The sequence below is a fragment of the Wickerhamomyces ciferrii genome, contig 00224 (genome assembly GCF_000313485.1).
Source record: "Wickerhamomyces ciferrii WGS project CAIF00000000 data, strain NRRL Y-1031 F-60-10, contig 00224, whole genome shotgun sequence".
Lineage (NCBI taxonomy): Eukaryota > Fungi > Ascomycota > Saccharomycetes > Phaffomycetales > Wickerhamomycetaceae > Hansenula > Hansenula ciferrii.
In genome coordinates, this window is record NW_011887516.1 from 55,889 (window position 1) to 81,301 (window position 25,413).

Genomic DNA, 25,413 nt, shown 5'->3' on the forward strand with positions numbered 1-25,413 from the left:
TTATGAAGCAAATATATAATTGATTTATAACATTATATCACCAAGGTGCATATAATCTTCATCATCATCTCCAGTAGACTTCCAATATATGCATATCATAAATTCCAACTTATTAATTAAGCATTCTAGTAATAAAATGACTTATGCCCATTGGAACAAACATTATATAAAGGTAATATTTATCAAAAAAATCTATCTCATTAGCTTTCTCCAATATTTTATTTAATACATCACCAGGTGTATCTTCTTCACCGTAAATTTGAACAATTTTAGTTATAATAAAACATCTAATAGCAACTCTAATGATTGTAAATAATATATTTATCTTGTTATGATTATTTAAAAACCCAGAAGTGATACGTGAGAATTGATGATCAAAACCTATTGTAATTAATCCTTTCATTACGATATCAACTGCAATACCAACATAATATGGATCAACCATACAATGAATTGTTTGTTCTAAAGTTGAATTATATTTGAATTCTAAACATATGATAATAATTGGTAATGAATCAATTATCAATGATGACAACGTATTAGAAGTAATATAATCGTCATGACGTGCTGCTTGATTTTGTTGCCTCAATTGATTCAAATCATTATTAAATCTATTAGCATTATCATTGATCCAATTAAAAGTTCTTGATATGAAACCTGGTTGGTTATTTGAAGTTTGATCTGTTGTTGTATTTGACTCATTTGATGTTGAGGTTGTTGTTTCATTTGTTGTTCCATTTGCTGTTTCATTTGTTCTTAAACTTGTTATTGAATTGAATTGATCAGGAAGATTTGAAAGTGCTTCAAGCCATCTTTGTCTTTCTCTTGGTGTCTTTGGTATATTATTAGATAAATCTTGAAAAGATTTAGTAACTTCATCAATTGATTTCTCTAAATTCTTCTTATATTCAAATTGTTTGTTTAGTAGTTCAAATAGTTCAATGTTTAGTTTTAATGATTGTCTATATAGATCTTCCAAGGGTTGTGAGGTATCAATTGATATATCCATTTTGTATTGTAGTATAACAGGTATATTATTATGGTTGATGGACTAGGCCTTAGCTGTGGAAAAGTTGGTATAAAGCTGAATTTTTTATAATATTTTAGTATTTCAGGGGGTTAAAAAAAAGGCAGCCATTGTTGAAACTTTCTATTGTTTGGAGATCTCAAGATCGAAAGCCGTATATCTCCGCAATATTGACAACAAATTTAAATCAACAATTAACATGATTTTGATTTATTTAAAAAGGATGATTAACTTGATTATATCGATCACAAGGTGTCAACTATATCATTTTGTGATTTAAAAGCTAAGTGATCTGTATAGGCTATACTCAATTAAGCGCCATATGTTGAAGATCGAGTTAATAAATCTGTATAAGACAATACAACATGCAGTCACATTTTCGTATAAACAATTCATAAACTTCAAGATCATAGATCATAATATATGTAGTATAAATTAACAAAAAATAATATATAATACATTAATCTATAAAGCTCTAGTACGTATAATTCATCTGCAAACATATGTAGGAGCTTTTATCATGACTATAAATGTGTAAGGCTTCATCAATCTATAGCAAAACTTCATATCAATTGGTGTACATTATAATCTCTATAGTTCTCATCATCTCTATAATCCCATGTTATCAATCATATATCATCAATTAGAAAGTCTATCAAAGAAGCTATTCATGAACATTGGACCAAACTTTATAGTAAAATAATAAAAACTATTGAAAAAATCCAAATCATTAACCTTTTCCAAAATTTTATTGACTAAATCACCAGGTGTATCTTCTTCGCCATAAATTTGAACAAGTTGAGCCACAATATAACATTTAATTATAGATTGGATCAATGATATTAAAACACCAGTTTTGAAATGATTATTTAAAAATCCATATATAGTACTTGATGATTGATAATCAAACCCTATTGTTAATAAACCATGCATTATGATTTCAACTCCCATACAAACATAATATGGATCAACCATACAATGAATACTTTTATCTAATTTTTTCATATAAGTAGTTTCAAAAAGCATTATGATTAATGGTAATACAGACATAAGGAATGATGGTCTAATTTCAGTGTTCCCATTAATTCGATTTTGATGACGTTGTTCAAGTATTTGATCTAATGAATTCCCAATACTGGTTATTCTATTATGAATCCCATTCAATATTGTTGAACTAAAAGTTTGGCGGTTATGTATAATTTTAATCATAAATGTTGAACCACTTGTTTCACTGGTGGTTGAATTTGTTAATTCATTTGTTCCATTTATTGGTATTTCATAATTGTCTTGAATATTATTCACATTATTTGAAGCTGATTCAAAAATCATTTGTTTTATAGTATCATATGATTTATTTTGATTGAAAGCATTTAAAACCTCAGTAATTGAATTAAACAATTGATAATTAATATGGATTTGATTGTTTAGTTGTCTTTGTAGTTTAATGTTTAATTCAGATGATTGTCTTAATTGTTCTTCAATTGGTTGTGAGGTGTCTATTGATTCATGCATTTTGTATTGTGGTATAAATATGTGATATTAATGGTTCATGAGCCGCTGTGTGTTTGAAGTGGAAAATTTTGGGTATATTGTTCTTTATATAAAAAATCTATTGTTAACAAATTTGGAGAGTTGCAATATCAACATCAATAAATTTAAGCGCCAGCTCAATGATTAAGAATATGTGATATCATAAAACTAAGAATGATAATCAGATACTCAATTATATTGTTCTCTGAATCAAAACTTTAGCGCTCCATTCATCTTCTTAACCGCCGTGTTATAAATCATACAACAATCATCAACATCTTCATAAAACATAAATTTAAATCATATACAATATAAGTCAAAAAATGTACTAATCTCTGAGGTTAATCACAATTTATTAGCAGATAATGATCTTTCAATAGTAGTAACATCATCATAAATCAAAGTTGTCAAGAAATCATGATATTTCTTACCACTAACATCATCTTTAAAGAAATTTGCAGCTTCATTAAATTTATGACCATTATTAGCCTTACCACTTAATTCTTGAACAACTTGTTTTAATAAACCCAAAGTATAATCAGCTGTTATAGTTTTACCTGAATCAGTTTTAGCACCATGTTTAACCCATTGATATAATTGAGATCTTGAGACTTCCGCGGTGGCAGCATCTTCCATTAAGAAATTAATTGGAACACAACCAATACCTCTTAACCAAGCTTCAATATAACTTAATCCAATGATTAAATTTGATTTAATACCTTGTTCAGTAATTTTAGCATTTGGAATAAAAGGTGATAATAAATCTCTTTGAGTTATTGGTTTATAATTTTCAATACCTTTTGAGGATTGAATTTGATTTGGTGTTAACATTTCTTTAAAAATTTCATTTGCAATTGGAGCTAAAGCAGGATGAGCAATCCAAGTACCATCATGACCAGCATTAAATTCTCTTAATTTATCCTTTTTAACATTTTCCATTGCAATTGAATTGGCTTTAGCGTCATTTTTAATTGGAATTTGTGCAGCCATACCACCCATTGCATGAACTTGTCTCTTGTGACATGTATAAATTAATAATTTAACATATGAAGACATGAATCCAACATTCATTGTAACTTGAGAACGATCAGGTAAGATAAAATCTGAATGATTTCTAAGGGATTTAATATATGAAAAAATATAATCCCAACGACCACAATTTAAACCTGAAGAATGATCTCTTAATTGATAAATAATTTCATCCATTTGAAACGCAGCAGGTAAAGTTTCAATTAAAACAGTTGCACGGATGGTACCTCTTGGAATATTTAAATAATCTTGTGAAACATTAAAAATATCATTCCATAATTTTGCTTCTAAATGATGTTCCATTTTTGGTAAATAAAAATATGGACCAAACCCTTGATTAATTGATTCTTTAGCATTATGATAAAAATATAAACCAAAATCCAAGATAGAACCACTAATTGGTTCACCATCAATTAAGATATGTTTTTCATCTAAATGCCATCCTCTTGGTCTAACAATTAAAGTTGGTAAATGCTTAGATAAATTTAATTTATATTCCTTGGTACCTTTTTTTGAAGTAATAGTTTTACGAACTGCATCATAAAGATTAACTTGTCCATCAATAACATTAAACCAAGTTGGAGTTGAAGAATCTTCTAAATCACACATATAAGTTGCAACATTTGCATTTAATGCATTAATTAACATTGTTCTTGAAGCAGGACCAGTAATTTCAACACGACGATCTTGTAATTTTGGACCTAATGATGGACCTTTCCAATTTGGATCATTTCTAATATATTCAGTTTCTGGTAGGAAATTTGGTAAAATTCCATCATCTCTTTTGGATTGTTCTAATTCACGATTTGATAATAATTGTTTTCTTGTTTTATTAAAAGAACGATGTAATATAGCAATAAATGATAAAGCATCAGAAGTTAATATATGTTTAGCATTTTCTGGGATTTTTGCTTTAATTTCAACACCTTTTAATAAATCTTGAGTATCTGGGAATGGATTGTTGTAGTTTGTCATATTGTTATTGATCTGTGGAGAATGGAGAAGGACTTGATTAAAATTTGATTATTCTGGGGATTCAATTGTTTATATACAAATCATTATTTCCATTCATACATTAAAACATTTGATATTTAAAATCTTGGAGCAATGGGCAATAACAGGTGATAGTGTCATAACTTTAATACCAGTATAAAATAATTTCGGTCAAAAGCTCAGAATTGAAATCAAATCAAATCATTCAAATCCGTTTCGGCGATGAACTTTTTAAAAATTGGAGATAAGGAAAAGAAACAGAGTCAAGATTGTGTATGTAATGGATTATGTAATGTTTGGGTTGGATGGAAGTCAGAGTCAATATTGGATATTTAACCGCTGAATAAACAACTGATGATTTTATGGTTTAAATGGTTTAAATGGTTTTATGGTTTTAATGGTTTATACTGATGGAATACTAAGTCTAATCAAGTACCAAGGCCATGGTATATACATGGTCATTGAGACATGGCATCTGATCAGTACCATGTGGAAGTGAACGTCTGTCTAGTAGCAGCTCATATAGTACGGTGCTTACGAGCAATAGACGTTATCAATCACATACACAATCACTTGTACACTCATTGTACGTCAATTCCACTGATCTGATATATTCTTCTAGTTCTTCTTTCCACTGATGGTGAATTTGTTTAAGAACAACTGAATTTATTTAAATTTTGTAGTATTTGAAATTGACACAAAGCACTTTGAATTTTCGTGTCTGTACCAGATTTCAGTCAGTATTGATTATGTAAGGATAATATAATCATAAATAAATGTGTATATTTACACAATTACATGAAATTGACTATGCTTTATTAACTAATAGTCAATAAGTAATATCCATACACAATATATATCAGCTTCAAGTCCTCTTCCATCATTACAATTAACCATAGTGTCTTGTAATGATGTATTATTATACTATGTATGCTTAGTAATATCACACATATTGATTACATAACCCAATATTAAAATATTATAGCCGCGAATTCCGTCACCTTTATCAAAATTATGATATTGCGGATGAAATTATAAATAACTTTTATTATTTTATCAATACAATTACATCTAATCACAATTAAATCACAACTATAGAATCAATAATATATTAATAACTGATCAGAAACCATAACCATCGCCTTCCCAAACAACCATCCAACCACCATTATCAACCAATTTCAATAAAGAAACAATGGGTCAATATACTAGTAGAATTACTAATATCCATTCAAATGATACATCATCAACATCATCATCGCCTCAAACTTCAACTTCATCATCATCATCAAACTCAAATTCAAACTTAAACAATTCAACAACTACAACAACAAATAATAGTCAATCATCTTTAGATCAACTTCCCAATAATTTACCATCTATTGAATCTCAAAATAATTCAATAAGAAGAAGACGTTCTTCAACTTATAATACTTCATCTTTACCAAACCCAAGAAGAAGAAGATTACCAAGATTACAAGATACTTTAAGATTTTGGCAAAGAAGACAACAAGGTAATCAACAACAATCTAATCAATCGGATCTTGATAGAGATACTGATTCTGATGATTTATTATCAAATTTTATAAATGAATTAGAATCTGATTCAAATCTAAGATCTAATCAAAGATCAAGTTCAAATTCAAATGATCCTTTAGATATATCAAATTTAGCTGGATTAGCTTCAAATATCCTTTCATCTCAACAACGTCATCAAAATCAACATCAACATCAACAACAACATGATCACACCAGCTCATCATCATCAAATTCAATGTCATTTGAACATCAAACTGAAATGTTATCAAGATTATTAGAAATTGCAGCAACTTCAACAGTATCAAATCTTATGGGTTCATCACAAGTTAATGGACGTAGATTTGATAATACTTCAAGATTATCAAATCAAAGAGTTTTGAATAATAATTTTAATACAATTGAAGCTAATGGATTTGATTCTAATTTTCAAGAATTTGTTAATGCTTTAAGACATGGTTTATTAACTAATGAATTAAATGAAAGATATAATCAAGATAATGATAGAAATTTAGATCGATTAAATGATATGACTTTTTTTAGAGCTTTTAGATTTGATAGTGAACAAATTAATTCAAATCATGGAAATCATGAAGATATAAATGATATTGAAGGTGATAATAATGATAATAATGATACCAGTGAAACCAATACCAATAGATTAATTAATAATGATGTTAATAATCCAAATGTTCCAGTTATGATTATTGGTGTTAGAAGTGTGGAAAATCATGATTTAAATGATGAATTTACAGGAATTAGAAATAATAGAAGTGATGGTAATAATGATAATGATAATAATAATGATACAATTGATACAAATGACTCTGGAACGAATTCAAGTTCCAATGATGAAAGAAATTCAACAACTGATACAACTAATACAACAAATACAACTGATTCAAATTCAAATTCAAATCCAAGATCTTGGGTTATATTTGTAATGGGTAATACATTTGCTTGGAATCATCCATTATTATCCGCTCCATCTTTAATGAGTGAAAATCCAACTTATGAAGATTTATTAAATTTACAAGAATTAATTGGTCAAGTTAAACCTCAAGTTACAACAAAAGAAGAATTACAAGAACAAAATGATCAATTATTTGAATTAATTGATCAATCCACAAATCAATCAACAACAGACCTAAAAACTATTGAATTAAATTCTTTATTAGATGAAAGATGTCAAATTTGTTTGGAAAATTTTGAATTAAATCAAATTTTAAGAAATTTAAAAAATTGTAATCATAAATATCATAAAGATTGTATTGATAATTGGTTATTAAATGGGAAAAATAATTGTCCTCTTTGTAGATCAAAAGGGATTATCAATATTAAAAAAGATGAACATGAAAAAGAATTAGATCAAATGGAGGAAATAGAGGAAAATCAAACTGGTGTTATGGGTTCAACAGGTATGTCAAGTCTTTAGTATTGTTACTACAGATTATATGGATATAAGGGGTTTGTTTATATTATATAGGGTATATATATAGGAGTTATTTTAAAATAAATTTAAATTAAAATCAAATTCATTCCAAAATCCAACTAATAAAGTTCTTTCATTATATTTTATACCATTAATTTCATTTAAAATTTTTTGTGCTTTTGATTCATTTGAAAATTTTATAAAAATTTTACCTACTGATTTATCTAAATTTTTCAAATTTCTTTTATATGTTGAATCTGGTTTAGGTATTTTAATTTCAATTGAATTTTCATTACTTGCATCATACTCATTTAATTTTTGTTCAAAATCTTTAAATAATTCTTCATAAATTATTGGATTTTTTAAATCTTCTGGATTTATTGCATTTAATATAACTAAAACTTTACTCTTTGTTAAAGTGGTATTAGTAGTATTAGATTCAACTAATTTTGATATTGTTCTATAACTAAAACTTTCCAATTGTTTTGGTAATCCTAAACATGGTTGAAATGCAAATAATGTATTTTCATTAATAACAATCTTATTAATTAATTCAATTGATTTTTCTGGTGCTAGGGAATTAAATTCAACAAATACTAAACCTTTTGAAACACCATCTTTATCTATAAGGAAATCCATAGCTTTAATTGAATCAATTTCTTGTAAATCTTCAAAAATTTCAAATTTTTTAATATCTTGTGGGATATTTGTTATTGCAATTTTAAATTCTGAATCCTTAACATTAAAATCTGATTCTTTTACAGCCCCATTGGTTTCATCATCTTTTTGTGGGATTGGTGTTATATAACCTTTTGGTCTATCAATTTGAATTTTTAAATTTAATTCATTTTGAAAATTTTTAAAATTTGATTTTAAAATTGTGGTAATTTCAATATTTGATAATCCAATAACTAAATATTTTAAATCAATTAATTCATAATCAACAATAAAAGCATTTGATAAACCTAAATTATTAATAAAATTTGTTAAATAATCAATTAATCTTTGAACTGGGAATAATGAAAATTCAATACCTGTTATAACTAATTTTTTAGAAAATCTTGATGAATTTGAATCAATACTTACTTGTTCAAATAAAATTGATGTTTGACTATTTAAATCACCTCCTTTAACTAAACCTTGTAATTTTGATATATCAATACGTTTACGTTCACCAGGTAATGGGAATAATCCTGAAATTTTTGCACGTTCTGATGAAATTTTTTCAAAACCTTTTGGTTTTATATCCCATAATGATATATTTCTTTCTAATTTATCGATGGGTATGATTTTAGATAAATCTTCTTGATCATAATTTGATTCTTCGTAATAATCTGGTTCATCTCTTGATCTATAACTATCTCCATGATAGCTATCATAACCACCGCCATTATAACGACCTGAACGATCTCTCCAATCTCTTGTATCTCTTTCCCTATATCTATAGTTAGACCCTCTGTTATCATATCTATCATCTCTATATCTTGAAGATCTATTATCTGTAGATCTATAATCTCTTCTTTCTCTTCCACCATAATCACGAGTTGATTCAATTCTTCTATCATGTTGATCATTTCTACTATACCCACCTGATTCACCTCTTCTATATCCACCACTGTTACTACTGGCACTACTTGGTCCACTTGGTCCACTTGGTCCACTTGGAGCTATACCTCTTGAATCTCTTTCTCTAAAACTTGGTTTATGATCTGAAGGTTTCTCATCTCTTTGATCTCTTCTTGAATAACTAGAACTTGAACTTAATGAAGGTGAACCACTTCTTCCTCTATCTTCATTAGATCTTCTACTATATGCATCATTTGAAGTTGAAGGTCTTGGAGATCCTAAAGTACCAGATGAAGATGGTTTTGGATGTGATTGTTGTAATGTATTTTGAGATTGTTCTCTTAATACTTTGATAATGTTAGTATATGAATGGTATCAAGCCAACAATAAGTTTAAAGACTTACGCTTCTGTTTCAAAGCTTCCAGGACGTTATTAGTACTCATTTCTTCTTGAAATTTTGAATTGAATGTATACTTTTTGCTATTCCATGTTATTATGGTATACTTCTTCTTTTCAATACGTAGTTTTTTTTAATAACGAGGGCGATTTTTTTTCAATTGCCTAATTAGGAAATCTAACAAAAGGGGAATCTGGGAGGTAAAGTCGAAATTAGTGGGATGATCAAGGATAGTCATCATATATAACTTATATCATCATATTCTTTGTAGTTATTGTTATACTATAAAGTTTTTAAAAATTCTAAATTACTCAATATTAAGGAAAATACATGCAAAATTGCTCTCATTTTATGCCAGCTTCCATACAAACTCTTAACTTTCTTCCCAGTCACATGACCCCTGAGTCACCTGATCTAAACACCGGGTAAATTTTAATTTGGTAAAACCCACACACCCTTTTGATGACGTAATTTCTGGCACATTTTAATATTTTGATTTCAATTTTCAACACGTAACACGAAACTTTGGTAAGACATATAATTGAACTTGACAGATCATCAAAATTATAATACAGAACTTCAATTCAAAGATATTTGTCTTCTTTTTTTGCTGGTTGGTTTCAATTTGGTGGCTATAAGATAAATTTGAATTGAAAATGATAATAAGGAATTGTTTAATACTATTCACAATCATTACATGTGCATTAAGTGCCATTTTAGGTATTGATTTTGGTCAAGATTTCACTAAATCAGCTTTAATTGCACCAGGTGTTCCTTTTGAAATCGTACTAAGTTCAGATTCAAAACGTAAAGAACCTTCAGGTTTAGCATTGAAAAAATTAAATCAAGATGAAATTGAAAGAATTTATGGTCCTGGTACAAGTTCTCATTGTACAAGATTCCCAAATACTTGTTTATTAAATTTAAAACCATTATTAGGTAAATCTATTGATGATCCTGCTGTTTCTAGTTATATTTCAACTCATCCAGGTGTTAAAATTGTTCCATCTAAAAATAATAGACAAACTATTGCATTTGAAATAAATAATTATCATTATCCAATTGAAGAAATTATTGCAATGAGTTTCCAAGATATTGTATCAAGAGCTTCTGAAACTTTAAAAGAGAAAACTCCAGGTGGGTATTCTCAAATTAATGATGTTGTTATTACAATCCCAAGTTATTTCAATCAAGCTCAAAGATTAGCTTTAAAAGATAGTGCTGAATTAGCTGGTTTAAAAGTTATTGGTTTAGTTGATGATGGATTAGCAATTGCTATAAATTATGCTACAAATCGTGATATTACTGAAGATAAAGAATATCATATCATTTATGATATGGGATCTGGTTCCACAACTGCAACTTTAGTTTCTTTCACTAAAAATGGTACAGAACCTTTAAATATTAAAGTTGAAGGTTATTCACATGATGAATCATTAGGTGGTTCATTATTTACAAATGCAGTTTATGAAATTTTAAAAAATAAATTCTTGGAACAACATTCAAATATTAAAACTGAAAAATTTTTATCAAATAATAGAGCTATTGCTAAAATTTTACAAAGTTCTGAAAAGGCAAAATTAGTTTTAAGTGCAAATAATGATGCTTCTGTTTCAATTGAAAGTTTATATGATGATATTGATTTTAGAACCAAGATTACAAGAGAAGAATTCGAAGAATATGTTGGTGATTTATCTAAAAGAATTACAAATCCAATCTTGAATATTTTCAGTAATCAATTTGATGATGAATTAGAATTAACTTTAAAAGATGTTAAATCTGTTATATATGCAGGTGGTTCAACTCGTATTCCATTTGTTCAATCACATTTATTATCACTTATTGGTGAAGATAAAGTTTCTAAAACTATTAATGCAGATGAATCAGCTGTTGTTGGTGCTACTTTACGTGGTGTTCAAATTTCTAAAATGTTTAAAACAAAACAATTAAACGTTTCTGAAGCTTCAGTTTATAATTATGAATTCGCAATTAGTGGTGATGATGAAGATGAAATAAAACAAGTTGTTTTCCCTAAAGGTTCATCATATAATCAAATTAAAGAAATTGAATTAACAAAATTATTCAATACATCAAAGGATTTCACAATTGATTTATATGAAGAATCAAAATTATATGGACAATATATTTCAAGTGATGTTTTATCTTCAATTAAGAAATTAGATTTTAATTCATCTGAATGTTCAAATGGTGCTAAAATTTATGGGAAATTTAAATTAAGTGAAAGTCGTATTTTCACATTAGAATCAATTCAAGCAAGATGTGAAGGTGAAACTAATGAAGATATTAATGACGATGAAGGTAAATCATCAGGATTTTTCGATAAATTGAAAAATAAAAAAGATTCTCAACAACAAGATGATGAATCAAATCAAAAAATTTTAAAACCAAAAATTTCAAATTTGAAAACTTTATTACCAACAAAATTAAAATATGCATCTTCAAGACCTTTAGGATCTGCAACTAAACAAGAATTAAGATCTCATTTACATTTATTAAATTCTAAAGATCTTCAAAGAAGACAACGTTCAGAAAAATTAAATGAGTTGGAAGCTATTTTATATAAAGTTCGTGCATTTATTGAAGAAGAAGAAGTTATTGAAAAAGGTCCAAGTGAAATTATTGAAAATTTAAATTCTAAAATTTCTGAAGATTTAGAATGGTTAGATTATGATAGTGATGATGCAACAATTAAAGATATAAAGAAAAAAATTGAATCAATTAAAAATGAATATAATCAAATTGAAAAATTTATGGAAAATTTAAATATTCCATTAGATTCTGAAGCTTTCCAAATTTTACATAAAGAAGGTGTTGTTGCATTAAATTCAATTCAAGATTTTATTTTAACAATGGGTGAAACTGCAGCTGGATTATTAAGAAATTTCACAGAAGTTGGATTAGATTTTGAAAAAGAATCCAAAAAGGTTAAATTGAGAAGTCCAGATTATTCACAACAAGAAATTGAAGATAATTCAAAAGAATTTGTTCAAATTTTTAACAAAATTAAAGAATTATATGAAAATCCAAAAATTTTAGAATCTAAATCAAGAGAAGAATTATTTAAATTAAGAACTGAAGCATTACAAAAAATTGAAAAAACAGAATTAATTAAAAAAAATCTTCAATCTGTTGAATCTCAAAGATTAAGAGAAATGAATGGTATTTTACAAAGATTTTTCAGAGCTCAAAGAAGAGCAGCTGCTAAAGCTGCTTCAAAGGCAAAAGCTGAAGCTGAAGCTGAACAAACTGAAGCTACTGAAACTACTGAAGTTGAAACTGCTACAGAAACTAATAATGTTGAAGAAGAATCAACAATTAGTGAAGAATCAGAAGCAGAACCTACTTCAACAAAACAAGCATTAGAGCATGATGAGTTGTGATTTATAACCAACTCAAGTATAATAATATAATCGTATAAATATATATAATCGTTTTAATTCATGAATTTAGCTGATTTTATTGAAGAAAAGTAGTTTTAAATTGAAATAAAATATTGTTGATTTTGTGCTTATGTTTTTACGTAATCACTTACGTCATCGAGGTTCCATAAAAACCAAAACAAATAAATTTAACAATCTGATAATAAGTAAATCTTGATGATCTTGATCTTGATATTTTGATCTTGATCTTCTAACACTAACAAATTATATTTGCTATACTTCAAGCTGAATCGGATTCAAAGTGGCCATAATGTCAAATCCCAGCACTCCACAGACTCAAAAATCAAAGCCTGTCGTAAGGCAATCACCAAAACCACTAAGTACTCCTGAAAGCTCATCAAAAGGTCTCAATATCTTGTTACAAAACGCAGTGGCAAATTCTAGACCTCCTAGTCCAATAAGTGCTGTTTTCCTTGTTCAATTTGATGTGAAATCTGGTTATGTCTTGAAATGGAGTAAAACTGTTGATAAAAACTTATCATTAAAAGGAGTTGAATTTAAAAGTTTACCCTCTGGATTACATGAAGTTGAAAGAGATGTTATATCATTTGTTCAAATCAAAGATAATGATTCAACTTCTGTCAATGGTGATTCCACTACTGATACTTCAGATTCAAACCCATTTGATAATTTACTTTATGGTGTTTCAGTATTTCATCAAAATTTAGGTGAAGCTTTTGGTAATCAAAGAAATAAAGTTAAAATGTTCTCATTAGGTATATTAGTTGATCCATTAGGTCAAATCCAATCAAATTCTGGGGTTTCTAAATTTACAGGTGACTTACCAGCTTGGAGACCAATGTATTATACAACAGGTTTAGAATATGTTGATCAATTGCATAAATTATTAGATGAATGGGATAATAATAATTTAAATGATTTTGCCAAATTTGAAGAATTTTTCGATAAACATTCACCAAAAATTGATTTGTTGGATATAATAAGTGCAAAATCACCAAAATCTTCAAATTTACCAAAATTGGATACTCAAACTGGTCAATTTTCCTTAATTGAAAAACATCATAGTCATCATTTCTTGTTGAAAATAACAGAATTATTACGTTCTTTAGGACCATTAGTATTTAAAGTCTGGAGATCTGCTTTATTAAGAGAAAGAATATTACTTTTCGATGCTCCAAGTGTGGAATTAAATTGTGCTTATGCATATTGTTTATCAGTTTTATCAACAATACCACAAGAAATCCATTGGTTATTAAATGAAAGTGGCTGTTGGGCAACTCAGGCTTTACAATTCATTCAACCTGTTTATTCAATAGGTGTTAATGATATAGATTGGCTAAAATCATTAGTTGATCCTTCATTGGGTAATAACAGCAACACTAATAAAAAATCAAGTTTTATTGCCTCTACAACAGATGAAATATTATTATTTAAAAACACTCTTTATGATATATCGGTTCGATTGAATCAACCTCATCATATTAATAATAGTACAATTCCAAAAATTTTCCTTTCTGATGCTTCATTACCAGGTTCATTAAATACAGATCCATTAAAAGCTACTCAAAGAGATTTGAAAAGATTTAGAATTTTATCTAAAGAATTCGGTTTAAATGATCATATTAATCAAAATGAAACTTTAAGTACACAAGAAGCTAGAGTTAAAACAAGTGATAGTAATGATTTACCTGTGGATGAATCAACTGTAATTAATGATGAAGAAATAATACCTGAAATTTTACCATGGTGGACTGAAGTTTCTGAACCAACTTCTTGGAGACAATTAGCATGGTCAGGTTTTTATTGGTGGGCATCTGCAGGTGAAAAGGAAAAAATTGAAGAAGAACAAGAATTAGAAGGTTTAAATGAATTAAATGAATCAAATAAACAAAATGAAATTGAACAATCATTAATTCTTGTTGGATATTTCCAAAATATGACTAAAAGAGTTTTCACCACAATTGCAGATATAATTAATAATGAAAATGAATCAAATGATGATGCAGATGAATTAGTTGATAAAACTATATGGATTGAACCAGCTGATGTTTTCGAAATGGGGCTTGATCCTTATTCCAAACAAGATGCTGAATTTGTTGTTAAATTAATTCAACTTTGGTGGAATAGAAAAGCTCAAGTTGGTTCAAGATTAACAAACTTGTGTTGTTTTTGATTAATCATGAGATGCACTAATATAAATAACGAATAATAATTTAATGACCCTTTTACGACGAATATATTCTTCTACATTCATTTTTTTTTTAATTAATGATTTATAATTTAAAACAAATTGTATATTGTACAAAGCAAAGTATATATAATATATGTTAGAAACAGAACTGAAGAACAACGAAAAAAAAACACTATTTTTGACATATTTTCAAGATAAAGTGTACATCTTGTTTGATTATTTTATTCATATCAATAACCAAGTTGCAATACCAATGATTGAAAATGCAATAATACACGTTATAATTGCAGCACCTGCTTTATCACCACCATCAATACTTAAAGGACTTAAATTTGTACTTGAAGTTTCTGTACCAGCAGCACCTGAACCATGAGAAGTACCACCAGTTGAATTTGTAACTGGAGCTGGTCTATCACGAATTCTTAAATTTTGCATAACTTCTAATGCAGCCATTTGTTCACCCATTCCGTAATAACCATCCCAACCTGAATGAGACCAATCTAAACCACAAGTATTACCATCAGAACCACCAGAACATGAATTTGATGCAGCTCTTGCAGAAGCTTCTAATAATTCATAAATATGATCATAAGTTTCTGGAACCATTTGAGCAGTTAAACCTAAAAATCTTGAAAAAAATGCTTTAAATGATCTTTGATCATTATTACAATTATTTGAATTTTGACATGCAACTTCATACATGACTGAATTATTGAAAAAAACACTTGAACTTGATAAATATCTCATAGTTCTATTTAACCAAATATCTTTACCAGTATAATTATATAAATAAGCAGCACCAGACATCATTAAACCTTGATTATAAGTCCATTGTAATTTAACCGGTTCGGAACAATTATCACCAATATTAACACCATCATAAACGAAATAATAATCACCTTCGGTCATTAATCCAGTACCTTCCATCCAATCATGAACTTTTTCAGCCCAATCAACATAAGAATCATTACCAGTATATCTTGCTAATCTTGCAGCAATATTAAATAAACAACCATTAGAAACAGCATTTTTATAATCATAACCTGAATTCCATTCGAAAATTTGCCATCTAAGACCACCATGACAATGATCACCATCCCATCTTGAAGCCATTGTATTAAAAACAGCTTGAGCTAAATATAACCATTGTGGTTGATCATCATCAGGATCAGGGAATTTTCTTTCAGCAGCAGCCATTACAGCAATCCCCCAAAACCCTTGATCATCATTACCTTCAGTTGTAGATTGATTTAATGGAACATAATCCCAATTATCACCAGCTTGAGCTAATAAGGCTTCTTTTGTCATATCTAAATAAGTATCATTTTCCATATAAAACCAAAAATCAATCATTGATCCCCAAGCACCACCGGCTTCCCACCAATAGTAAGGGTTTGAGAACATACCAATAGGTTTACCATAATCACGACCATTGTAATAGTTTAATAACCCATCAGCCACGATACCGGTAACTTCTTTTAAATTTGTTAAATTATCTGGTGTTAGCCAAACACAAGAAACGCAGCCAAGCAATGAAATCAACGTAGTCAAGGAAGAAATAGCTTGTAACTTCATCTTGACACTCAATAATTATCTATGATCTGATTCTGATTTAATTTGATGTTTTGTATCTATTAATTTTAATTTTGAATCCCTTATTTATGGTTCAGTAATCAAGTATATCTAGTTTTTGTCCTAATTCTATTTAAAGAATTACTTTTTTCTCAAATTTAAAGTTTAATTTGAATAATAAGATCTTGATGAATAATAAAATGAAATATTAATGAATGATATGTGATATTATTGTATCTGAGTTCACTGTGTGTATGTTTTGAACCAGTTGTTCCAAGCGATGGTGAAGAATTCAACAACTCCTTTGGTCTTCTCAAAAAGATGTCTATGATACGAAAATCTTTATAAAATTGAAGCTATGTTTCCTGTGAAATTTTAGAAAAAAAAGGGCGAATTCGCGTTTTGCACAAGGGAATTACCGGACTTGGCTTATTCGCACTGCCAAGTATCCGAATTAGGTATATCTTTTACGCCGATGATGAAAATAACGAAAATTACAAATCACTACCCAGATCAGGGAATTTGCGAAATTATAAAAACGAAAAAAACAAAATTTCGCGAATTAAAAATTAAAATTAAAAAAAAAAATCAAATGTGTATAAACTTTTTGTATACAAAAATCATAGAAATTTGTTAAAATTGAAGAAGTTGAATAGTTGATTAATAGACACAATGTCAGAGCGTAAAGTGATCAACAAATACTATCCACCGGATTTTGATCCGTCAAAAATAGTGAAGAAGAAGAAGAAAGTGAAAACCGGCTCTGCTAGTTTACCAACAGTTAGATTAATGACTCCATTTTCAATGAAATGTTTAAATTGTGGTGAATATATTTCTAGATCAAGAAAATTCAATGCTAGAAAGGAAAACACAAGTGAAACTTATCTTGGCATGAAAATTGTTAGATTTCATATCAAATGTCCAAGATGTGCAAGTGAAATTTTATTTAGAACTGATCCAAAAAGTGCAGATTATGTTATTGAATTTGGTGCTCAAAAAAATTATGATTCTGGTAATACAAATAAATTAATGAAAGAAGAAACATTAGAGGATACCTTAGCAAGATTGGAAAAAGAAGAAGAAGAAGCAAAATTGAAAGAATTACAAAAAGATAAAAAACAAACATCTTTAGAAGAATTAGAGGCAAAATTAAATGATATAAGGCATCAACAAGAATTAAGTGAACAAATTGATGATTTGAGAGAAAGAAATTCAAGATTAAATGATTTAGCCAAAGATGCACAATATCAAAATGAATTAAAAGCGAAATTGAGAGCATCCGAAGAAGAAAAATTACAAAAACAAAATGAAGAAGATGAACGTTTAGCTGAAGAAGCATTTAATCAAACAAAATTAGGAATAATTAAACCTAAATCAACTATAAATTCTATAACAAAACAAAATAAAATTGAAATACATAACAAAAATGATGATAATAACGATAATAATGATGATAATGATGAACATAATGATGATGATAATAATATAACTGACAATAATGACAAATCACAAAAAGAGAATGACTCTGATTCTGATTCTGATTCTGATGGATATGAACAACCTTTATTCACAAAAGCACCTGAACCTCCTAAAAAATTGACACTTAAAAGAAAATCTAATTCATTGGGTATTTCTGTTAAAAAATCCAAAACTTGATCTTTTCAAAAATCAATGAAGTTTACACCATTCTCTACCATGATCTACTTGATAATTACACAAGTTTGGTTCCAACCATAGACCAATCAATGCAGATATAACAATACCACCAGAATCACTCATTGAAGTTGCACCAAGTGAAAATTCACGATCTTTTTCAGGAACTGTATCAATAACTAGCATAAATGTATTGACATAAGCTGCACCACCTAATAATCCTTCATAAAATACAATCAACATTATTAAATAGACATTTGGAATATAATAATATAATGATTGTAACACTAATACAACCAAATTAATAGATTGTAATATTGTAGGAATATAAAGATTTCTAATTCTTATAAAAGTTGCTGAAGAACGTGAAATGAAAACACCTAATTGATATAACGTACCGTATGCAACATAGACATCTCTAAATGCCTTGAATGGCATCTCTTCTAATGGAAATAATAAAGTTGGTGCAACTGATTGATTTATGAGATATTCTGCTAAATAAACTGTTGATAATGGAATCATAAATGGTATAATCAATTTTTTCAATTTTCCAATTGTATTTGTGATATGTCTTTGTAAATCAAATTTAGTTGATATTGAAGTAGGTTGAGTTTCTAATTGTTCTGTAGATGGTGATGAAGATGGTGGTGTTTCCACTGGCTGATAATTATGAACTGCTGGTAATTTATAATAATATAAAAATCCAAATGGGAAAATACTAAATAATAATAATGAACTTTGAACACTTATTCCAATTACCGTAGTTAACAACATATAGATTCCACTTCCAATTAATCCTGCACCTCCAGTACCTGAACTCCAACCATTGAGACCAGTTTCACCATAAAAATGTGTAAGTTGTAAAAATGTAATTTCTCCTAATCCTGAACTTAATGATGCTAAAATAATCCCTAATATTTTCAGTCCTAAAGAGCCAAATGTAACCAGTAACATACCAATGACACTTAAGACAATCAATGAAGCAATTCTTTTAGGATAAGGAATCAAATGAATGAAAAAGGGGGCTGATATTTTGATTAAGAAAGCTGGTAAAATATCAGCTAAAAGAACGGTGGCCTTGGGAATTAAAGGACCCACCAAATCCACTGCAGCTGATAAGATCACCACATAAAGCACATTGTTTAGCAGTCCAAAAAGCCAAAACGATGAATAGACTCGATCAATAGCCATGGTTTTCTTCCCCTTGTACGCTTATCTAGCACCCTATTGTTGAATGTTTACGGAAGTTTCAAGATAAGGAATTGAATTTTCAAAACATCTATCGCGACTATTGTTCTAGTCTACAATCTTACAGGCTATTAGATACTCTATCCTAAATGCTTATATTAAAGTACATCATCTTTTTAACGCTTCGAATCTCTTTCTCAATGCATCCAAATCGTTATCCTCTTTTGTTGTTGGTTTAGTTCCCACATCACTTGGACGTTTCTTCTTGGTGACGTTTTTTTGAACATCATCAGGAATTTTAACAGATGGATTTGGATTATCACTAGATTTATGAGGTGGTCGTATAGAAATTGGTGATTTCTTAACTTCATTTGGATTTGGTAAACTATGTGCAGAAAGTTTTCTTGGTGTAGACATTCTTTCAGTTTCTGGATAATCTTCTAAAGGTTCTTCTAATTGAATTGGTTTCCCACTACCACCTTCATCGTCATCATCTTCATCATCTTCATCCAGGTCTTCAAGTTCATTATCTATCTCATCATCTAACTCACTGAATGGTACTTCATATGCTTTCGCAATCTCTTTTAAATATAATGAAACAAGTTCTTGTGAAGGAGCTTCAACGGCTGTTCTCTTGGTAATCTTCTCTGGAATAACATTATCTTCATTCTCAATAGCTGAACGTGCAAATTCAGCACCAAATTTATGAATAAGTATATCCCTGACTGAATTGACTTCTTTTAAATCAGTATGTGGTGCTGAATAAATGATCGTCTTAACAGCTTCCTCCAAGCCTGGATCGCATTCCTTCTTATCCAAAAGACCAATTCTGGCTAAAAGTAGTTCACAATATAGTTCAAGCATTTCCAAGAGTTCCACATAGATATCTTCACGAACAATGTTTTCCACTCTAATTTTAGCACTTTCTTCTTTACCTAATGATAAAAGTTCAGCCATCTATTACAAAATGTTAGTAAAATAATAAATATATATCAAAGGAAATTATGAAGACTCACTTGTCTTCTCTGTTGCTTAGCTAAAGCTAATCTCTTTGTTTGTGTAAACCTAAGCTTACTTATGGCCATCTTTAATGAGACTTTAAGTCTTCCCTTTTGTTGATTCATGTTAGTATAAAGATCTTAGCAATTCATCAATGTTTTGTAACTTACTTGTAAGGATATTGACGGAGCCATGATATATTTCAACTCTATTAAGGCTCTCTTATATAATTGGACTGAAAATGGCCACTTTAAAAGGGGTTTTGTTGTACAATTGTTTGTTTTAGAATCAACTGTTATTATAGATTTGGAAGCCCCCTTAAGTTTCAAAATCACCAATATTTTCTGGAGAAATTAGCGATGATTATGTAAATAAAGTAAGGGAGATTAGTAATCTACATAAATGAAACATTATAAGTTTATAAAAATACACGTTATCATTACTTCATTAAATGGTTAAATAGTCCTCCATGATCTTATTTGAAAGACGGGTGTTCCCACTTTCATTATAAATCAGGATCAAGTTATATGCTGCTGGTCTTTTCAAATCTTCTTCTATATCTAAATCATCAAATGAAGTTAAAACTTGGTTATAGTATTCAACTGCAATTGAAAATAACCCTAATAAATGATAGACTCTTGCAACGTTATAAGCTGCTTCCTGGTGTTCTAGTCTTTCAAAATTTTTAGAGTTTCTAAGTTCATAATACTCAAAAATGAATTTTAAACCTTGAAGTAATTCTAAATGACGATTTGATGAAGATCTTTGCATAGATCTATGAACATGTGCTAAACCTGCATTTAAACAAACAATTGGTTCATTTTTGAAAGATTTATAGATTCTTGTGAAATATACTAAACTTGGAACATAACTTCTGTTTGTAAATAACAAACAAGCATAAATATACATCAAATAGGCATTATCATGACCTTCAGTTTTAGCACCTGTATTTGTAATTGTTGCCATACCTGTTATTGATTTATTGTTTTGATTCAACGAATCATAAGCTTTAATTTGTCTCAAAAAATATTTTTGATGATTGATTGAAATAAAATTTTCTGTACAAATTTTACCTGATGGTTGACATAATAAAAATAATTTCAAAACTTTTTTATGAAATTGGAAACTATTCAATACTATTCTTAGTGAAAGTAACATCTCTTTATTATCTTGAGTTTTCAAAGAAACAGCAAGTTTAACCATATTCATAATCTCTTCACGTTCTTTGTTTTGATAGAAAACATTAATATTTTTAGCATTATCAACAATACTACTGGCATCAATTGGGTTGTCATATTTAGCAACTGCTAGTGCATATTGCATGAAAAGTTCAAACCATTGTTGATATTTCAAGCCTCTATATTCTTCAGTTGCAGTAATACTAATTCTTTCTTCATTTTTTGAAGTAAAACCTTGATATAATTGAGAAATTCTTTCAATTTTAGATTCAATGTCCATTTTAATTCTTCTTGTTCTTGTAATTATACCTCTAAATTTTATTGAACGATCTCTAGAAAAAAAATTCTTAACGTTGGAAAAAAGTTCAATCAATTCTGATGCCAATTGAATCCATGTTGTAGCTGCAATTGGATCACCTTCTTCTAAACCAATGTGAAGTCTCTGTAATCTGTTATATTTATCTAACACATTCCGTTTGATTTTAGCATCTCTTTCTTGTTTCTCAGCTTCTGTTAATTTTCCCTTTTTTGGTACTCTCAAAGTATTATTTTGAATCAAAGCCAACTCGTCATTTATTGAAGTAAACGGATGGTCTTGCTCAGGTGATTTAGATCTATTATCAGTGTCAGCATCAGCATCAGCATCAACAGCATCATCAGCATCATCGTGTATAGATTTCTTTGATACGCTTCTCTTTTTGTTGATTGCTTCCAATAAGTGTTGAGATTCTTCAAATTCTTCAAGATAGTATAAAACTTCAACTAATGCTAATTGTATATCTATATTTTCAGGGTCTAATTCTTGTGCAAATGAATAATATTCTTTAGCATCTTCATATTTACCAAGCTCTGTGAAACATCTACCCAATGAAGTGAAAAGTTCCGGGATTTGAAATTCATCAAGTCTACTTAAAGGTAAATAAAATTTAACTGCATCACTGAATAGTTGAACTTCTTCAAGTTTAGTACCAGCATCTGAATATAAATCAGCCATTTCTTCAAGATCTTCATTCAGTAAGAATCCAAAATGAATCAATGCTTCCTCGGTATGATTCAGTCTTAATCTTAAAGATCCTAATTTAACTCTTATATCAATTGGTAATTTATGTGATCTAGTTTTGAGAACATCTGATAATGCTTCAAATTTGAAGTTTTCATATCTTCTTTCGTCAAATTCAGAATCATCATTGACATCTTCCCAAAATTCTTCATCTTCTCTTCTTTGTATCCAACGAGAAATTTGTTTAATGGTTTTAACTGCAATAGCATGATTTTTCTGTTTGACGAATAACTCAGCTAAAATGTTCAACATTGACCAATTGAATACTGGGAATATTTCTGAACCTGAATCTTCTTCTTCCTCTTCATCTTCATCGGACGCATCTAAATAATTATTATCATCATCTTTCAATCTTTTAGCAACATTTCTTTCATAAATCTTTAAATACATGGCAATTGCATCATTAACTCTATTAAGTTGAATATAAATCAATGCTAATTCTCTGACAACATCAGATTCACCAGGATAAATTTTTTGTAATTTTTGAAAATTTTCTAATGATCTACCCAATTGACCAACTTCCCTGTATAACAAAGCTCTTTGATACAAGACATCATAAGTTTTATGTTTAGCAGTTAAAGCTCTACCATAACAATAAAGAGCTTGAGCCAAATGACCTAAATCTCTACTGACTCTTGCAACAAATTCCCAATTTCTACCATCTGCTGGATTTAAATGAGCAGCTAAGAACCAAGCATTACATGCTTTATTCTTCAAATCTTGACGATCATAAATTTCACCTAACGTCTTATAAGCAGAAAAATTTCTTGGATCCAATTTGATAACTTCCAAAAATTTCTCTTCAGCTTCATCATAACGACCATCAACGAAAAATTCATTGGCAACTGAAAGCAACATCATGACTTCAGGATCTAATTCTCTTGTTGGTTTAGCTCGAGGTCTCTTTTTATCACCTCTTTTTTTAACTCTAAAATTATTAGCAGCTCTAATTGCATCCATAAATGCACCTTCTTCATCATCGTCCTCTTCATCTAACGAAACATCACTATCACTTCCGAAAGCAGCTGCAATTTCAGCATCGTCATCATCTCTTCCTCCTGTATTATTGTCTTCATCTTCTCCATCTGAAAACAAAATTGGTGTTTGATCATCTTCATCTTTATCACCCATTAAAGCATCCATATCAAAGCCTTGTAATTCGTCCTCTTCTTCGGCGAACACATTGCCCTCTTGCATGTGATAGTCCCCCTCAGTGTCTTGTCCATATGAGCCCGACATTTTGAAGGTAATTGAGCTAGCAAAAGTCTATTTGATGTTATAATCTGACGCGTATTTCCATATAATTAAACTCCCTTTGTTTATATTTTTTTGTTAACAGCAGAATTTTCGCGAAAAAACTGAAAATTCGCGAAATTGCTGTCACTTTTTTTGAGTGGCGATTTGAATTTTGATAAGTAAATAAATGAATTTTACCTGCAAAATAAACAAACAAGAACAAATTCAATTCAATTCAATTCAATTCCTATAGAAAATGGTAGGTTTATTCTGTTATTGCTAATACATCATGAAGATACTAACAGTATGTGCTAGTTTTCAAGCTTTGGTGGAGGAAATTTTGGGTTCCCATCGGGATCATCATTTGGATTTGCTAATATACCACAAAACTTTGAAGATTTCTTTAGATGTTATCCAATATCAATGATGCCTGATAGTACTAGAAAAGATGATGCAAACTTTGGTGGTAAAATCTTTTTGCCTCCAAGTGCTCTTAATAGATTAACAATGCTTCATATCAGGTATCCAATGCTTTTTGAGCTTAAAAACGAAGATCAAGGTTTAAAAACTCATTCAGGTGTTTTAGAATTCGTTGCAGAAGAAGGAAGAGTTTACTTGCCACAATGGATGATGAGCACTTTACAACTGAAACCAGGTGCAATCATTAAGATCACAAATTCTGATGTTCCATTGGGTAAATTTGTTAAAATTGAACCACAATCAGTTGACTTTTTAGATATATCAGATCCTAAAGCTGTTTTAGAAAATGTGCTACGGAAATTTTCAACATTAAGTGTCAATGATATAATAGAAATCAATTATAATGACAAGATTTATGGGATCAAAGTCTTAGAAGCTAAACCTGAATCAGATTCTAATAGTATTTGTGTCATAGAGACTGATTTAGAAACAGATTTTGCTCCTCCAGTTGGATATGTTGAACCAGATTATTCCAAAAATACCACTTCAAAATCAAAAGAATCAGCTAAACCTTCAGCTGGAAAACCATTAGGTACTATGGCAAAATCAATCAATTATAAAGAATTAGCACAAAAGGCAAGTCAAGAAATTTCATCATTCAAAGGTGATGGTGTAAAGCTTTCAGGTAAAGCTTCAAAACCAAAAAGTGCAGAAAAGAAATTAGAAGAATTAGATTTAAATTTTGATGGACCTCCAGCAAGATTAGAATTACCTGATGGACAATTGTTTTTTGGATTCCCATTAGTTCCTGTCCCGAATGATGAAAATTCTCAAGAAGAACAAAAACCAAGTGCATTTGTAGGCCAAGGTCAATCTCTAAGGCAAAGTAAAAAGAGAAAAGACACCAAATCTCATGAAAGTCCAAAACCAAAAGTACAAAGTCCAGAAGTGATAGAAATTGATTAGTTTCTATTATCTACAAA

At 29.1% G+C, this 25,413-nt stretch overlaps 13 protein-coding genes across 13 annotated transcripts; 5 read left to right on the forward strand and 8 right to left on the reverse strand.

Moving 5' to 3' along the window:
• Positions 1-112: 112 nt before the first annotated feature.
• BN7_5662 (uncharacterized protein) lies at positions 113-1,009 on the reverse strand (the record flags this gene model as incomplete). The annotated part of the gene is made up of 1 exon (XM_011273779.1): positions 113-1,009. The coding sequence occupies one exon, from the start codon at positions 1,007-1,009 to the stop codon at positions 113-115; it is 897 nt and encodes a 298-aa protein (XP_011272081.1).
• A 657-nt stretch (positions 1,010-1,666) lies between these two features.
• On the reverse strand, positions 1,667-2,539 carry BN7_5663 (uncharacterized protein; the record flags this gene model as incomplete). Its single annotated transcript, XM_011273780.1, has 1 exon — positions 1,667-2,539. The coding sequence occupies one exon, from the start codon at positions 2,537-2,539 to the stop codon at positions 1,667-1,669; it is 873 nt and encodes a 290-aa protein (XP_011272082.1).
• A 363-nt stretch (positions 2,540-2,902) lies between these two features.
• MLS2 (malate synthase) lies at positions 2,903-4,561 on the reverse strand (the record flags this gene model as incomplete). The annotated part of the gene is made up of 1 exon (XM_011273781.1): positions 2,903-4,561. One exon carries the CDS (start codon positions 4,559-4,561, stop codon positions 2,903-2,905), a length of 1,659 nt encoding a protein of 552 aa, XP_011272083.1.
• A 1,213-nt stretch (positions 4,562-5,774) lies between these two features.
• On the forward strand, positions 5,775-7,550 carry BN7_5665 (RING-H2 finger protein; the record flags this gene model as incomplete). The annotated part of the gene is made up of 1 exon (XM_011273782.1): positions 5,775-7,550. The coding sequence occupies one exon, from the start codon at positions 5,775-5,777 to the stop codon at positions 7,548-7,550; it is 1,776 nt and encodes a 591-aa protein (XP_011272084.1).
• Positions 7,551-7,622: 72 nt separating this feature from the next.
• Positions 7,623-9,557, reverse strand: MUD2 (Mud2p; the record flags this gene model as incomplete). Its single annotated transcript, XM_011273783.1, has 2 exons — positions 7,623-9,451; positions 9,518-9,557. 2 exons carry the CDS (start codon positions 9,555-9,557, stop codon positions 7,623-7,625), a joined length of 1,869 nt encoding a protein of 622 aa, XP_011272085.1.
• A 610-nt stretch (positions 9,558-10,167) lies between these two features.
• On the forward strand, positions 10,168-12,912 carry LHS1 (Hsp70 family chaperone LHS1; the record flags this gene model as incomplete). The annotated part of the gene is made up of 1 exon (XM_011273784.1): positions 10,168-12,912. The coding sequence occupies one exon, from the start codon at positions 10,168-10,170 to the stop codon at positions 12,910-12,912; it is 2,745 nt and encodes a 914-aa protein (XP_011272086.1).
• A 310-nt stretch (positions 12,913-13,222) lies between these two features.
• ANR2 (Anr2p) lies at positions 13,223-15,106 on the forward strand (the record flags this gene model as incomplete). Its single annotated transcript, XM_011273785.1, has 1 exon — positions 13,223-15,106. One exon carries the CDS (start codon positions 13,223-13,225, stop codon positions 15,104-15,106), a length of 1,884 nt encoding a protein of 627 aa, XP_011272087.1.
• A 243-nt stretch (positions 15,107-15,349) lies between these two features.
• DCW1 (putative mannan endo-1,6-alpha-mannosidase) lies at positions 15,350-16,699 on the reverse strand (the record flags this gene model as incomplete). Its single annotated transcript, XM_011273786.1, has 1 exon — positions 15,350-16,699. The coding sequence occupies one exon, from the start codon at positions 16,697-16,699 to the stop codon at positions 15,350-15,352; it is 1,350 nt and encodes a 449-aa protein (XP_011272088.1).
• A 669-nt stretch (positions 16,700-17,368) lies between these two features.
• On the forward strand, positions 17,369-18,352 carry YJU2 (mRNA splicing protein YJU2; the record flags this gene model as incomplete). Its single annotated transcript, XM_011273787.1, has 1 exon — positions 17,369-18,352. One exon carries the CDS (start codon positions 17,369-17,371, stop codon positions 18,350-18,352), a length of 984 nt encoding a protein of 327 aa, XP_011272089.1.
• A 12-nt stretch (positions 18,353-18,364) lies between these two features.
• On the reverse strand, positions 18,365-19,540 carry YHC3 (amino acid transporter YHC3; the record flags this gene model as incomplete). The annotated part of the gene is made up of 1 exon (XM_011273788.1): positions 18,365-19,540. The coding sequence occupies one exon, from the start codon at positions 19,538-19,540 to the stop codon at positions 18,365-18,367; it is 1,176 nt and encodes a 391-aa protein (XP_011272090.1).
• Positions 19,541-19,705: 165 nt separating this feature from the next.
• Positions 19,706-20,494, reverse strand: IST1 (Ist1p; the record flags this gene model as incomplete). Its single annotated transcript, XM_011273789.1, has 1 exon — positions 19,706-20,494. The coding sequence occupies one exon, from the start codon at positions 20,492-20,494 to the stop codon at positions 19,706-19,708; it is 789 nt and encodes a 262-aa protein (XP_011272091.1).
• Positions 20,495-20,983: 489 nt separating this feature from the next.
• TFC4 (transcription factor TFIIIC subunit TFC4) lies at positions 20,984-24,013 on the reverse strand (the record flags this gene model as incomplete). Its single annotated transcript, XM_011273790.1, has 1 exon — positions 20,984-24,013. The coding sequence occupies one exon, from the start codon at positions 24,011-24,013 to the stop codon at positions 20,984-20,986; it is 3,030 nt and encodes a 1,009-aa protein (XP_011272092.1).
• Positions 24,014-24,433: 420 nt separating this feature from the next.
• Positions 24,434-25,396, forward strand: UFD1 (polyubiquitin-binding protein UFD1; the record flags this gene model as incomplete). Its single annotated transcript, XM_011273791.1, has 1 exon — positions 24,434-25,396. The coding sequence occupies one exon, from the start codon at positions 24,434-24,436 to the stop codon at positions 25,394-25,396; it is 963 nt and encodes a 320-aa protein (XP_011272093.1).
• Between the last annotated feature and the right edge of the window lie 17 nt (positions 25,397-25,413).